Here is a 14762-nt window from a genome sequence, read left to right as displayed (position 1 = left end):
GGGGAGGGCGTCCACGGGCCGAGGGGCGGGGCTACGGGATGGGGGCGGAGCCAACGGGGCGGGGGCTGTGCCCACGGGGCGGGGACGGGGTCGGCGGGACAAGGGGAGGGCGTCCCCGGGGCGGGGACGGGGTCCACGGGTTAAGGGGAGGGCGTCCCCGGGGGCGGCGGGGACGGGGTTTCTGGGGCCCCCGCTGGAGCCCTGTCTCAGCACCTGGTCAGCAAGCGTAGCTCTTGCTCGTTAGGTTTAGGGTTATTGCAGAATTGCCAGGAATCCCGCTCGTCACTATTTAACATTTGCTCGGTTTCCCGCTCAGCCTTTTCTCTTTATTTACAGTTGAGGTAACACAATTTTAAGTTTACGAAACCCTAACAGTATGTCAGGACCATTTCTGTTGATTGTTGTTACCAGCAGGAGTTTTGGGAGTAGGTTCATCAGAGAGGGAAAGATGTGTGAGCGTTTCTGTCCACTTGGATGTTTTTTTGTGGGCTTTATTTGAGAAGTTTTCTTTGGTGAGAGGTCTGTAATAAAATACGTTGATTTCCGTACCACACTTTTAACTCTGTGATAGGTATACGTCCGTTTTAATAGACTAGATTTTGGAAACATTTCTAGATTTACAGCGAAGTTGGTGGAGAGTGCAGAGTTCCAAATACCCCCAGTGTCTGCTCTGTGACGGGTTAGTGTGGCATGCTCGTCCCGGGAATGAACCAGGGTTCGTACGTGATTGTTGACTGAAGCGTGCGCCTTATTGCTGTTTCCTTAGTTCTAACCTAAAGTTCTTTTTCTGCCCCAGGAACCCATCCAGAGACCACCTTACATTGAATCACCTTCTCAGGCCCCTCTTGACTGGCCATCTCTGTCCGTGTTTGATGGCCTTGATGGTTTTGAGGCGCTCTGGTTAGACGTTTCCTAGGGTGCCCCACGGTTGGGATTTGTTTTCTTGTCGCCCTTATGCTGGCATTACGGGAGCTTGGGAGGAGGGCTACAGAGGGCTGTTTGTCACAGTCGCTGTTGGCCCTGATGACTGACTGAGGTCATGTCTGTCACGTTTACCCACCCCCCATTGTGTCCTGTCTTCTTTAGGGGATTTCACCGTGGGCAGGCACACCTGAGGGGTGGGGAGTCGTGCTCTTGAATGTTTGCACTTCTCCATGAGGTGTGTGTCTTGTCCTGCACTTACTAATTTATATCAGCGTGGACTTCGGGGTGTTCGCCTAATACTACTTTATTTTTCTCAGATTGTTTTATCTTTGACCATTGGGAGCTTTTAATTTAGCTCCTTTATTCTTTGGCACACTCACCATTGTGGGATTTTGTGGCAGCTTTTAAGTTTAAAAACTTTTTTTTTTTGAAGATTTTATTTATTTGATAGAGAGATAGCGAGAGCAGAAACACAAGCAGGGGGAGTGGGAGAGGGAGAAGCAGGCTTCCCGCAGAGCAGAGAGCCCGATGTGGGGCTCAATCCCAGGACCCTGGGATCACGACCCAAGCCGAAGGCAAACACTTAATGACTGAGCCACCCAGGCGCCCCTAAAAACTTTTTATTCTTAAGATTTATTTGAGAGAGAGTGAGTGAGCATGAGCGGTGGGTGAGGGGCAGAGGGAGAAGCAGACTCCCCACTGAGCAGGGAGCCCGACATGGGGCTTGATCCCAGGATCCTGAGATCATGACCTGAGCCAAAGGCAGATGCTTTACTGACTGAGCCACCCAGGGGCCCCTAAAAACATTTTTTTAGTACTTCCTTTCTCAGCCCTGGAGTCAGTCATTTCTCCAAGAAGCTCTGTTATTGCAGGACGACATCAGAGATGATAATCTGAGAGCTGGGGTGTCTGTCCCTCAGGCCTTTTCAGCTGACAAAGCAGAAAATACATTTTTGTTAACCCCTGCATGTACACTTGCCTGTAAACATCTCTGTGTGACCACCGTGTTGATAGTCAGGGTCACTTGAGTCCATACTGATGTCCAGCTCCAGTCCACCACCACATGGCTCATCCAGGAAGCTTTCCTTGCTTTCTGTAATCTCCCACCGAAGCAGTGAACCCTCCCCCATCACCACCGGTTTTTCTCGTCCAGTCCAGCAAATGCGTGGTTGCATACCCTGGGTACAGTGCTCACGTGCAGTTTGGTAGGCCTTCTTTTGAGGTTCTCTTTCTCCATCTTCAGGATTGGAATTGTAGACCTTAAGTAAATGTTAGCAGGTTGAATTAAACTGTCTCTGTCTCCCCTACACCATGTTGTTGATTAGAATTCTGAATTTCTTAGTTCTCCAGTAACAACATTTCTGTGCCCAAGTTTAGCCCCTTAGGAAGGATTGTGGTATTGTAGTGTTGAGTTGGTGTGTATGATTTTTTTTTTTTTAATTTGCCACCAGTATCATAGTTCTTATTTTCTCCCCATAGAAAGAAGTTTTGGTATGAAGGTCCTTCCTTGGGCTCTCACTTGGTAAGTACAGAGCAGCCATAAGGAGCTGCTTTAGACTCTGGTGGGCATAAGGCTCCAGAAGTCGGCAGAGCTCCAGCCTGGCCGTCGTTCCATTTCCATATTTGAGAACACAAGGTCTGCAGGAGTGGGACTAGAGACATTGGTAGTGTGAATTCTTAGGTTTTATTTATTTTATTTTATTTTAATTAATTTTTTTTTAAGATTTTATTTATTTATTTGACAGAAAGAGAGAGAGAGACAGCGAGAGAGGGAACACAAGCAGGGGGAGTGGGAGAGGGAGAAGCAGGCTTCCCGCGGAGCAGGGAGCCCGATGCGGGGCTCGATCCCAGGACCCTGGGATCATGACCTGAGCCGAAGGCAGACGCTTAACGACTGAGCCACCCAGGCGCCCCAGGAGCAAGTTTAATGTACAATTGTAATGTTGGCCTTTTTGTCTGTTCTTCTGGATGGAGATTTACAAGCCATCCCAGTTGGAATTCCTAATGAAGAGCACCTCAAAGAAGACCACAAGGGACGACCACGTGCGCCTGAGGGCACTGAACGGCCTCCTCTACAAAGCGCTGATGGATTTGCTGTGCACCGCTGAAGTGAGCCAAGAGATCTGTGACCTGAATGTGCAGCTCTCCAAGGTAGACTCGGGGGCAGAGCGGGAGGAACGGGGGAGGCCGGCAGCCTAGTGGCTAGGAAGGAGGCCCCACGTTGTTCTCGAGGTCTTTGAGTTCAGAAGCCAGGTTAAGCATGACCATCTAAGTAGTACAGATGGGGTGCATGTGTACGTCTGTGGTGTGCAGACACCGATGGCGTTGTCAGGTGCCCAGGACGTGTGTGGGGCGGATGGGTCTTCCTGCAGTCTGTGTCACCCTAGACTTGAGTTTAGCCAGAGGGACGTACGGAGGGGAAGGAGTAGCAGGTCAGGCATTTCTTTTTTTTTCAAAGATTTTATTTATTTGACAGAGAGAGACACAGTGAGGGAGGGAACACAAGCAGGGGGAGTGGGAGAGGGAGAAACAGGCCTCCCGCCAAGCAGGGAGCCCGATGCAGGGCTCGATCCCAGGACCCTGGGACCATGACCTGAGCCGAAGGCAGACGCTTAACAACTGAGCCCCCCAGGCGCCCCAGGTCAGGCATTTCTGATGTGCGCTGTGGGATCGGGGTCAGGGACGTTAAGGTTTTGGATTCGGAGCCCAGCTTCCTCCCTTGTGAGTGAGCGGCAGGAGATGGTGGCCTGTGGCGGTACCTGCTGGAGCGCCTGCCTGTGGGTGGCGGGGGCCTGAAGCTGAAGGCTGCGCACGCACTCGTTTTTGTCTCCTGAGTGTTGTGTGCGGGAAACCCACGGGAGCTGAAAGTGATTCGCGGCTGGGGTGGGTGGGCTCAGGTCTCTCTGACTCCAGATTTCTCCGCCTGCCGCGCGTACTGGAAGACCACGGTCTCCGCTGAACAGAACGCGCACACAGAGGCCATCCTGCAGAGGAGTGCTGCCCACATGAGGTGATGGCGCCTTGCTCTCTCAGCCCGCCTGCTTTGGCTTGCGTCTTGAACCTCCCCCTCGTTCGCTGTGTTTTTGCTGCTTTTAAGGAAACTCTTGGAAGCATACTCTTAAATTCCAAAATGTAACTTACATATTCATGCGGGATGTAGTCTAGGACAGTGGTTCTCAAAGCGTGGTCCTAGACGTCTAGGGGCTCCTGACATCCGGATGTCCCCGTGGTTGGTGTAGCCTCATGCCAGCTGCTCATGGGAAGAAGTGCAGTTTTCCTCAAGAATATCCTTGACGAATAAGCGAAGTTACTAATTTTATTAAATCCCGACCCTTGGGTGCATGTCATTTCGGTGTGCGGTGGGGAGCAAGCATAAACTAGCCCTGCTGGCGTGGGACGGTCGTCTTGGGAAACGTGCAGTTGACGTGAGCTGAAGCAGACGCTCCTTCACTGAAATAGCAAGTGAGCTAGCTGCGCTTTTTCAGATGTGGGTATTTGACGTTTTCTCTAAAATGAGCAAAGTGAACCTGTCACATCACAAAACAACTGACTGTACTTGTTCCCAGTGATAAAATTCAAGCCTTTTTCTTTTAAAACAGTTATTTATCTGGGGGGTGGGGGGGGGGAGAGAGGCAGGGAGAGAGAGAGTCATCAGCCAGACTCCCTGCCGACACAACCCTGAGATCACGACCTGAGCTGAAACCAGGAGTCGGATGCTTAACCAACTGAGCCACCCGGGTGCCCCAAAATTCAAGCTTTCAAATGAAAATTGACTTTAGAAAACTGTGTCTACCACCAGAAGTCTGATAGCGTTCCGATACTTGAAGACTGGATGAGTCCGGTGGTAACGCTGACTAGTGTTGGGTGGTACAGTGTAAGCATCGGAAAACCTGGGTAACTTAGGGAGTCCGTAGTCTCCAAGCGAGCAGAACAGGAGACTACAAAATCAAGTGTAGGGGAAGCTCGATTCAAAGTGCAGGAAGACCAGTGGATTTTAGTATAATTGTGACGCTGGCCTGGCTTCAGGTTCCACAGTGCAGCCAGCCCTTAATAAATCATCACTGGTGGACTTTCTGTGGGTTATCAGAGAAGATCATTCTTTTCTGAGGTGCTGTTCACATACTCCTTTTCCAGTTAGGGATCTGTGTGAGGCCTGATTTTCCTATATTTCAGCCAAAATAACAACAGCTCGAATGCAGATGGAGAGATGAGAATCCAACTAAGCTAGGCAGTGAAGAAATTTGTAACTAAACAACGCCACACCTCTCAATTTTTTTTTTTTTTATGTAGTTATTTTTCAGGATGCCTGGGTGGTTCAGTCAGTTAAGTGTCTGCCTTTGGCTCGGGTCATGATCCACGGGTCCTGGGATCAAGCCCCGCATCGGGCTCCTTGCTCAGCAGGGAGTCTGCTTCTCCCTCTGCCACTCCCCCTGCTTGTGCTCTCTCTGTCCCTGACAAATAAGTAACTAAATAAAATCTTTAAAAAAAAATTATTTTTCATTAAAAATATCCATGCGTGAACACTTAGTGAGTTCGTTACTTGAAATGAATTAATGTATATTTTTCAAATTCTGAGTTTTAATTTATAGTACGATAGATACAGACAGATATAACCCACATTAACAGAAGCTCCTTGGTGTTCTCAGTGATTTTTAACAGTATAAGGAGGTCTTGAGACCAAACATTTTGAGAACTGCCGAGCTGGGTGATAGTAAAGGAGTTAACTCTGTTTCCTCCCCAGTTTGAAGAAATGCAGAAACCTAATCAACCAGCACTCTCAGAACTGGGTTCTCTCCTCCCTGCTTCCCTCCCTTCTCTGTCCATCTCGCCTCTCCCTTGTCTATCATACTCCATTTTTTGGAGAAGGGGATGAGTCCTGTGTGGAACCAGTGTTTTTTACATACTATCCGCTTCAGCTCTCCTGACGTCCATCCCAGGAGACCCTAGGAGTCTCTTTTAAATTGCGTATCAAAGAGTGCTCAGTTAATTTTTTTCTTGTTAACAGAAACGAGAAAGATTTCCAACAAGTGTTGGCGAGAAAGTATTGTTTTCTGATTAGTTTTAGGTAATCAGAAAATCAGCTGAACAGACCATCCCTTTTCCCAGCTCTTGGGATGAGCCGAGGTTTAGCATACAGGCTTTGCTGTAACCGCGTCCCAGGATCTGTTGTCACTGTCTGGAGAGGCCGTCTGCACAGCTGCGTCACCTCCGACTGCATGCATGAGCGACTCTGCAGACGATGCTGCATGTCTGACTCGTGCCTCAGGACCTCGGTGCACTTCTGTGGCCTTGTTGCCAGGGCACATCCACTGGCTGCTGGTGCCCAGACCACGCGGCCCACGGCCACTGCGATGCCCAGGAGGCTTCCAGGCTCAGATCAGGTTGTTCGTAAGGATCTCAAGAGTTGCCTTTAGGCAGTTAGAAACAGTTGGGATGATGTATTTGGTATCCCTTGTGTGATGTGGCAGTTGGCTAGGATGCCCTGGGCTGACATTTTCGTGTTTGAAAAACGTGACAGCAAATCTCTTGTTTTACTCTGCATGAGATGATTGTATGTTTTCCTTTTTGCTCTGTCTCTCTCCAGGCACCTTTTGATGTCCCAGCAGACCCTGCGGAATGTGCCGCCCATAGTGTTCATTCGGGACAGAGGAAACGCAGCTCTGGCTGAGGTGAGGCCCTGAAGTCACACACTTCCTGTGACCGAAGCTTAGCGGAAGAGGGCGAACATTGGAACGATAATGGGTATAGTTAAAGGAGGTGATCAGTCCCCAAGAGTATAAATGGAAAGTGAGGCTCCCAGGCACCTGTCCCAGCCAGATTCCCTAGAGGTAACTGCTTTCTCTGGCTTTTAACATTTACCACTAAATCTCTACCCAGGAAACCAAATCTCGGTTTCTCGACTTACAGACTGTCTTCCTCTGCAGATTCGACCTACATTATTTTACACTGGAGGTTACATTCTGTTATTTATAAGTTAGTTATAAAGGTTGCAACCTGTAAGTTTATATACATTTTCTTTCTGTGTGGTAGTTACCCAGTAGTTATTAAGGTGTGTTATACTTTTAAAAAAGTTTACAAAAACCCCAGTCAGTGGTATTCATGATAATATAGTTAGGTGACTGTTATTCACCACAGGACTAGATAGTATTTCTTTATTTTTCTTTTTTTATTTAGTTTAAAGATTTGAGAGAGAGGGCAGGTGCACATGAGTGGGGGTGGGGGGCGGTGGGCAACGGGAGAGAGAATCTCAAGCAGATTCCCCACTGGGCACGGAGCCTGACACGGGGCTCAGTCCCATGTCCCCAAGATCATGAACTGAGCCGAAACCAGGAGTCAAATGCTCAGGTGCCCCAGGACTAGGTAGTATTTAGATCCACAGAGGAAAACAAATCTAATTGGAGATTTTCATTTTTTGTTACTTGTTATATAAGCAACACAGAAAACATTGTATGAATAATTACCTTGGTACATGTATGATTTTCCTCACTAGAAAAGGAAACGGAGTAATGTGACCAGTGCCAGCTTTAGAGAATCAAGTAGAATTTAGGTTGTGGGGTGTGCTGGGAAGATGCGTGCAAGGGACTCACCCATGCACGGTTGGCGGAGCTGGTAGAGGGAAGTACCACCCAGCTAAAGGGAGAGTCCTCTCCCTCATGTCTGGTCCCTCTGTGGGGAGGTAGGTCCTACCTGGCTCTGTGGGCTCCTTTCTAGAAAAAGTCATTGGAAAGGGGGAGGTACAGGTAGGGCTTAAAGCATCTCGGAGCCGTTCTGTCTCCAGACGGTGCTGTGGGCTCCTGGAGGCCACTTGGGCTTGCCCAGCATCTGTCCTCCCGTGTCCTTCCTGTGCTGGGGGCAGAGGGAAGATTGGGCTTCTGCTCATCTCGTTGTCCTCAGGCGTCTGTGTTCCTGTAGTCAGAAGCAAGCAGAGGGGCCGGGGGGATCTCTGATTGGGGCAGATGATTCACCTAAGTCAGGGCGGTGTTTTTTTTGAAATAGGGGTTAAAGTCAGCCAGTAGAAAAGCAGTTTGGATAGACACACACAGTTGAAATTGGGGATTATGGATGAAACTATGAGTCTTGTAGCTGTCCGCTCATTTCTGTATTTTATGTTGGTTGCACATGTTGAAAAGTCACAGGCAGTTGGAAATGCCAGGGGCTGGCTGTAGTTGCAACAGCTTACTTGGCATTCTCAGGGTAGCGTCCACTGGTCTGAACGTTTGAAGAGCAGTAATGAGCTCTACCCCAGGTAGTGTTTAGCAGGGCTGGCATCAGTGCCTGTAGACACACAGGGGTGCTCGGCCTGCACAGATGCTGGGGCTTGCCCTTCCCCCAAGAGGTTTCCACTAGTGACCACACCGAGTGGGCCAGAATGACACTGGGGGACCTGCTCTGTGCTGCAGGCCAAGCAGCTAGCCGCAGAAGCTGAGGGTGCGCACATCTTGCCACCTGAACTGAGTGTGTGCACACGAGACTCGCCCGGAGTGCTGGCGGCAGGGACCCGTCAGTCAGACTCCCGGGTATGCGTCAGACTCCCAGGTATGGGTCTGACTCCTGGTAACACGTCAGACTCCCAGACTCCAGGGTATGCGTCAGATTCCCGGTTACACATCAGACTCCTGGGTACGGGTCAGACTCCCGGGTACCTGTCAGATTCCTGGGTATGCATCACACTCCCAGACTCCCAGGTATGCATCAGACTCCCAGAGTCCTAGGTACAGGTCAGACTTCTAAGTACGGGTCAGACTCCTGGGTACCTGTCAGACTCCCACACTCCTGAGACTCCCGGGTACGGGTTATACGCCTGGGTGCGTGTCAGACTCCCAGACTCCCAGGTACAGGTCCGACTCCTGGGTATGCATCAGACTCCCGGGTATGCGTCAGACTCCCAGGTACAGGTGGGTGGGTGGATGTGCTCCCCTCACCTCGCAGCTGACGTGGAGCCAGAGGAAAGGCCATGTTCCCTGTGGTTCTGTTTATAGAATGTTCAGACAAGTGTGGCTAATGTTTGGGGATGGAAGTCAAACTGATGACTGTCTTTGGACAAGGGAGTGAGCAGGAGGGACGTGAAGAGGCTTCTGGGGTTCATCTCCGCAATGTCAGGACACCCATGGGTGCAGACACTGTGCATTTGTGAAATGTCCTCGAGTTGTACATGTAACGGTTTGTGTATTTCTCCCCCATATGTTACATTTCAATCAGAGGATTTTTAAAACGTTAGTTTTCGTAATGATTTTGAAGGAAAATGTAAAATTCTAAAAAAACGCACCAACTACGATACCGGCATTGTGATTTATTACGATATTACAAATTGCTTGTCTTCCGGCCGACCACCAGGCTTCTGAGAAGCCGGAGCCAGGCAGAGCAGGCCTAACCACGTGGGATGCTTGCTCGCGTATGGTCAATCCTGAGTCTTTCCTGGAGAGGGCGTCCGAGTGGCCTGATTTCTCTCAGAGGTCAGCGTGGAGCCGCTCCTGTCCCTGCAGCCCGTGTGGACGTGTCAGGATCTGGTTGCAGTTGCATGGAGTGCTTGGTTAAGGCTTCCAAGAGCAGCTTTAGTGACACTTGATTTCCAGGCAGTGCGCCGGATGGAGGAGGGCCTGCCTTTGTGCCGCGGCCCCTGCCCGTGCCCCGCAGTCCTCACCCTCCCTACCTGCTGTAAATGAGTTTGCCTGGTTAGATTTCTGGAATTCTGTGTGCACAGAAGCCCATCTGGATTTATTGGTCAGCGCTGTCTTTGAGGTTCACCTTGTCACCGAGTGACCATTCACCTCTCGCGAACATTTGTCTCTTTTCCTGTTTTTTTGTGACTGTGGGTAGAGCTGTTGTGAACCGTTGTGTACCCGTCTTTGCGTGTTGGAGGTCGGTATGTGGGAGTGGCAGGTATGTCTGGTTTTCAGAAACTGCTGGTCAGATGGGACGGTCTGGACCGCTGGGAGCTCCCGCCTGACGTCAGCGGTCCTGCTGTGCTTGTGGTGGCCCTTCTGGTGCTCACATGTGCATTTGCTTGACGACTGATGTTTGTGAGCATCTTCCCATGTGCCCGTTGGCCGTTCTTTGTTTTGTGAGGTCTGTTCAAGTCTTTTGCCCATTCTCGCGAGGTTTGCTTAGTGTGGAATTGTGCAGAATGGTCGTGTGTCCGGCACAGGTCCCTTGGCAGGTGCGAGCACATGTGTTCTCCAGGCTAACCTGGGAGACGTCCAGTTCTCATTTTGTGGCATCATCTGTCCTGTTTCTGTTCTCTGCAGACTGGTTTTTCTCCTGGTCCTGCTGCTTTTTACATTTGTGGGTTTTATTGGCATGCCATTGGTTTGTGATGGTGCTTTGTGCTGTGGGGGAAGGACTAGCCCTGGCTCTCCTGGGCTCGCCCCACAGCAGGGTGGGGTCTCGGGTGCATGTCCTGGGTATGCAGGTAGGGGGGTGAAGGTGTGAGCCGCCCTCAGTGTCCAGGGAGCAGGGCTCTGTGTGGTGCCCCCACGAGGAGAGCTTTCGTTTCCAGGTTAGGCCCCTCGGCCACTGTGCAACTGGATTCACATGCTGGACTCCAGACTGTGACTTTATCGCTAGGCCAGGAGGCTTTCTTTCTCCAAACACGAATTCTGTGGCAAAATTGAAGTATTTTACATTTCATTAGGAATTACTTACTTGAACTAACGTTTACCTGGTTTCTTCGTAAGTTTGACATTTACAAGTTTTAAGTGTACTTTTAAAAAAGTTGGTTATCAGAGGACACGTGACTGTAAGCAGCAGATGTTTGAAAGCGTCCTCACTGGGAGGTGTCATCAGAGGGCTGGGCTGGGCAGTCGGAAGGCCTGTATCTGAGCCAGCACCACGAGGCTTCACACGGGCTCACTTGAGCCAGGCTCTGATGCCGGTGGTGGAGGTGTGGCTTATCAGGTTACCCTCCCGTCTGTCCTTCTCAGGTTGATCGGTTACTGGCCATTGCCGATTTTGGACCCCCAGATGAAAAAGAAGACTGTGTGCAAGACGACGTCAGGTATGTGGGGACGTGATTTTGATTCTTTGGGCAGATGTCCAGGTGTGGAATTGCCGGTTGCTATGGCAGCTGCACAGTCCTGCACCCTCAGCTAGGTGTACAGGCCAGGCCTGGCATTGTGCCCGGGGGCCCAGCCTGGCGGTGGCCTGTGGCCGGTCCCAGTGGCAGCCTGCAGCAGCTCCAGCAGCTCAGCAAGGCCACTGGGAAGGCCCCTGTGGTCGTCCCAGAAGTCTAGGCTACAGTGACTCATCAAGGGAGGACGGGTGTCTCTCCCTCACCCTCTTTATCCACTCAGCACAATTTTCTTGAGTGCGTACTATATCCCTGTTCTAGCAGCTAGGATTCTTACGTGAACAGAACAGACAATGGGGTCTTTGGAGCTCGCATTTTGCTGGGCAAGGCCAACAGGGAGCCACAGATGATTGTAGATCAGGAAGGTCTGGTTGGCCGATCAGGAGGTGGGAGGGTGGGAGGGTAGGGGCAGCGTTGCAGTTTTCAATCAGGCTGTCACTGTCTGAGAGAGACATGAGGACTCGAGGGGTGTACGTGGAGGCCCCATCGCAGGCGAGGGAAGAGCTCCAGCAGGCGCTCAGCCTCTGTTCCTTAGACGGGTGCCTCAATGTCCAGGGTACTGTTGGGGCCTCTGGCAGGGCCCACAGTCACCATCCTGCCTGCGGAGCTAGAGCAAAGGCCCCAAGCCACGGGGAGCCCAGCCCATGGGTGTGAGACCTTCCAGAGCTGAGCAGAAAAGGATTTAGAGGCATGAGTTGCCGAATTTGGGTTCTGAAAGGGTTGCACCAGTTCTGATCTTTTCCTTTGGTTTCTCAAGTAACCTGAGTGATAGATCTAAAAGCCCCCAGCTGTAATTCTGTGAAACTGGCCTAGCACACTAGCCATGTTTAACTGGGGAAAAAGATGGAAAACACAGCTGGTGGAAGGGGCTGTGCGGGGACCGTGCTGGCCTGCACCACGCGCAGGCTCCAGGAGCACCAGCAGAGTGGCTGGGCCGGGGAGCCCTGTGCCGTACTCCCAGCTTCCCCTGGACTCGGGCAGCCCACAGGCAAGTGGAGGTGGGAAGTGGGAGCGCTGGCCCAGGACCCACGCTGTCCTGCTGCTTTGTTTGTGCTTCACCGGATGCCTCTTCTCCCTCCAGGGGCCCCGGGGCCCTGGATGCTCCTGAGCCACAAGGCACCCCAGCCTCTGCCACGTGCTCAAGTCTGTGTGGGATCGACCACGAGGCGCTCAACAAACAGATCTTGGAGTACAAGAGGAGGAAAGGGCAAGGGCGAAGGACCGTGAGTCCCGAGGAGGCGCGGCTGACAGCTGATCTGGCAACGCAAACGAGAGAGGGAAAGGTGGCACCCTGTGCAGATAGTGACCTCTCCCCCAGGAACCATCTGTTGGGGGCGGCGAGCAGCAACCCCGGCCCTGACCTGGGTGGCACCTGGGGTGCGGACAGCAGCCCGAGCTGCAGAGCGGGGGGCAGCGAGCAGCGGAGGCAGGAAGGGGGGAGGTGACCAAGGGGCGGGGAGGGGGTGGGTCCTGGGCTCCAGGCGTGGGGTGCAGCCCAAGGACACTGGTGGACGTGGAACTTGGGCTGAGAATGGAGGTGGTCGTGGGAAGCATGTGAAAGCCTTTTGCTTGATGGCAGCAGTCGGTCCTCCTGACTCGGGCACTTGCACACCCTTCTCGGACGTGGACAGCCCTGTGCCGCACAGGCTCCTGGTTAGGAAGGCAGAGCGTCTTCGTCTTGTTTGCGCGGGTTTCAGCTCACGCCTGAAGCGCCATCCTTATGGTCTACTAAACAATGGCCCCAAGTCCAGTTTTCCCCAGGGCAAGAAGCTATGGCGCCTGTCAGAAATAAAATAAACCCTTAATCAAGTCTGACCTAGAGAAACATGCTTCTGGGTGTGGGGTACCTCCCTTTCCCAAGCACTGTCACTGTCCTGATGATGAAAATGGTACCACAGAGCTTACATGATCAGACACGCGTGAGATGGAGCGAGGAAGTTGGTGGCTTGGCTTTTTGGGGGCGCATGACTTGTGCTTTTATAAACAGTCTCAGGAAGGAAGCATTGCTGTCACCTAGCCGTGCGGGCACGCCCCCGTGCACTTTGTGTGCAGGCAGGTGGCACCGTGAAGTGCTGCCTTTGCCAGCAAAGTGGCCCCCGTTGAAGGGACACATCACAGGTCAGAAGCGCTGGGTGCATTGGTGTCTGCGTGGCATTTGCGTGATCCCATCTGTCCCGGAAGGCACAGGTAGCCGTGGGTATGGAGCATTTCACTTGGGAGTGCACTTGCTGACGAAGCGCCTCTTCTGACCAGAGAAGAAATGTCCAGAGGAAGGCTGCACCTGTCTGAGAATACGTGTGGTTGGTTCTAATCAGGTGTGATAGGTGACAGACCTTGAGACGGCTGCCCGGAAAGGAGCATTTGCTCTTCAGTGTTCCCGGGAGGCAGAGACATGCCTCGCTGCACAGGGCCACTCAGGGAGGCACCAGGCTCGGTCAGGAGGCAGAGAAGGTGTGGCTTCTGCAGGAATGAATGGGCTGGGTAGTGCAATTTCAGTAGGCTCTGGGGGACAGGGAGCAGAGGAAGTGCTCGCTGGTGTGTAAGAACCAGGTAAAGGAGGCAGTTGGAGTGTGGGTTCTGGGTTTGCTCATAAAAGGTGAGCTCACAGGGCAACTATTTGCTGTCTTTAGGAGTTAGCCCTGGGAGGGGTAGCCTCTCCCAGGCCAACAAGGCCCCCAAGATGTTAAAACATCGTAAACACAGAACATAAGAAACATGACTAATACGGGACCCTGTAGCGCCAAGCAGCCTGCTTCCTGTTCCCTTAGCAGGGAGCCCAATGTGGGGCTGTCAGAGAGTTTCTGGGTTGGTGTGTGTGTGGAGCTTTGGGGAGTGGGCCTGGCGGCTCTGCGCCCTCCCCACCCCTTCCTCTGGCTGGTCCAGGTTATTTTCTCTTAATAAGCTGGCAATCTACACGGGGGCTTTGGCCCTTCCACACCTCAGGAGGTGCCCAGACCCCAAATGCAGAGCAGCAGGGACAAGGCTCCTGGATTGTGAGGCCGTGAACTGTGTCGCACAAACTGTGCCCATCACTGCGTCACAGGACTGGGGACTGGGGGGGAGGCCGGGGTGCTGGCTCTTCTTCTCTTCCCGCTTGTGCTTGGGGCTCTGTTTGTTGAAAGTCAACAAATGGCCGGAACAAGGTGTGTTTCCAGACCTGGGAAGCTGTGCTCCATACTCTCCGCTTGTCTCCTGTAAGTACAGTGTAAGCAAGGGGTTGGGGGGCGAGGGCTGTAGTGGAGACGGGAGGAACAGAGCTTCCCGTCAGGAGAAGCCTGTGGTGCGGTCGATCCCGCTGGCATCCTCCACGGACAGGCCCTCACGCTGCAGTACCAGTTGTGTTCTCGAGGGACAGGGAGCACGACCACGTGATCACCTCTGCGTTTCCTGCCAGGTGCCGTGTGGGGTGTGGACCAGGCTTACGGGGTGAAAAGAGACATGAACAGTGTCCGTGTTCGCCACTGGCATGCAGCACTGTGCACACTTTTTTTTTTAAGATTTTACTTATTTGAGAGAGGGAGAGCAAGAGAGAGCGCGAGAGCAAGAGCAGAGGCAGAGGGAGAAGCAGGCTCCCCGCTGAGGAGGGAGCCCGACGTGGGGCTCAATCCCAGGATCCCAGGATCATGACCTGAGCCGAAGGCAGATGCCTAACGACCGAGCCCCCCAGGCGCCTCTCACCTCTGATTTTGTTAAAAGGACTTGGAATTTCAGTTACTTGACGTGCAGTCAGAGAGTTTCTGGGTTGGTGTGTGTGTGGAGCTTTGGGGAGTGG

The 14762-nt window shown here is 52.2% G+C and overlaps 1 protein-coding gene across 3 annotated transcripts in view; it reads left to right on the top strand.

The window, feature by feature from the left end:
• RBFA (ribosome binding factor A) overlaps positions 1 to 14762 on the top strand; it is a 16583-nt gene that overhangs the window by 554 nt on the left and 1267 nt on the right. Inside the window, exons 2-8 of one of the 3 annotated variants that reach the window (XM_034995687.1) lie at positions 2404 to 2446; positions 2899 to 3075; positions 3822 to 3934; positions 6509 to 6593; positions 10845 to 10918; positions 12072 to 12213; positions 14385 to 14519. In XM_034995687.1, the coding sequence (XP_034851578.1) occupies positions 2404 to 2446; positions 2899 to 3075; positions 3822 to 3934; positions 6509 to 6593; positions 10845 to 10918; positions 12072 to 12213; positions 14385 to 14420 (670 nt within the window). In that variant the 3' untranslated portion in view covers positions 14421 to 14519. Of the gene's footprint in view, positions 1 to 2403; positions 2447 to 2898; positions 3076 to 3821; positions 3935 to 6508; positions 6594 to 10844; positions 10919 to 12071; positions 12816 to 14384; positions 14520 to 14762 lie in introns of those variants that run through there. The other 2 variants (XM_034995689.1, XM_034995686.1) reach the window with 2 other exon arrangements.

The sequence above is a fragment of the Mirounga leonina genome, unplaced genomic scaffold, assembly GCF_011800145.1.
Source record: "Mirounga leonina isolate KUSES-001 unplaced genomic scaffold, KU_Mleo_1.0 Mir_93, whole genome shotgun sequence".
NCBI lineage: Eukaryota > Metazoa > Chordata > Mammalia > Carnivora > Phocidae > Mirounga > Mirounga leonina.
This window is presented reverse-complemented; position numbering and strand designations above follow the sequence as displayed.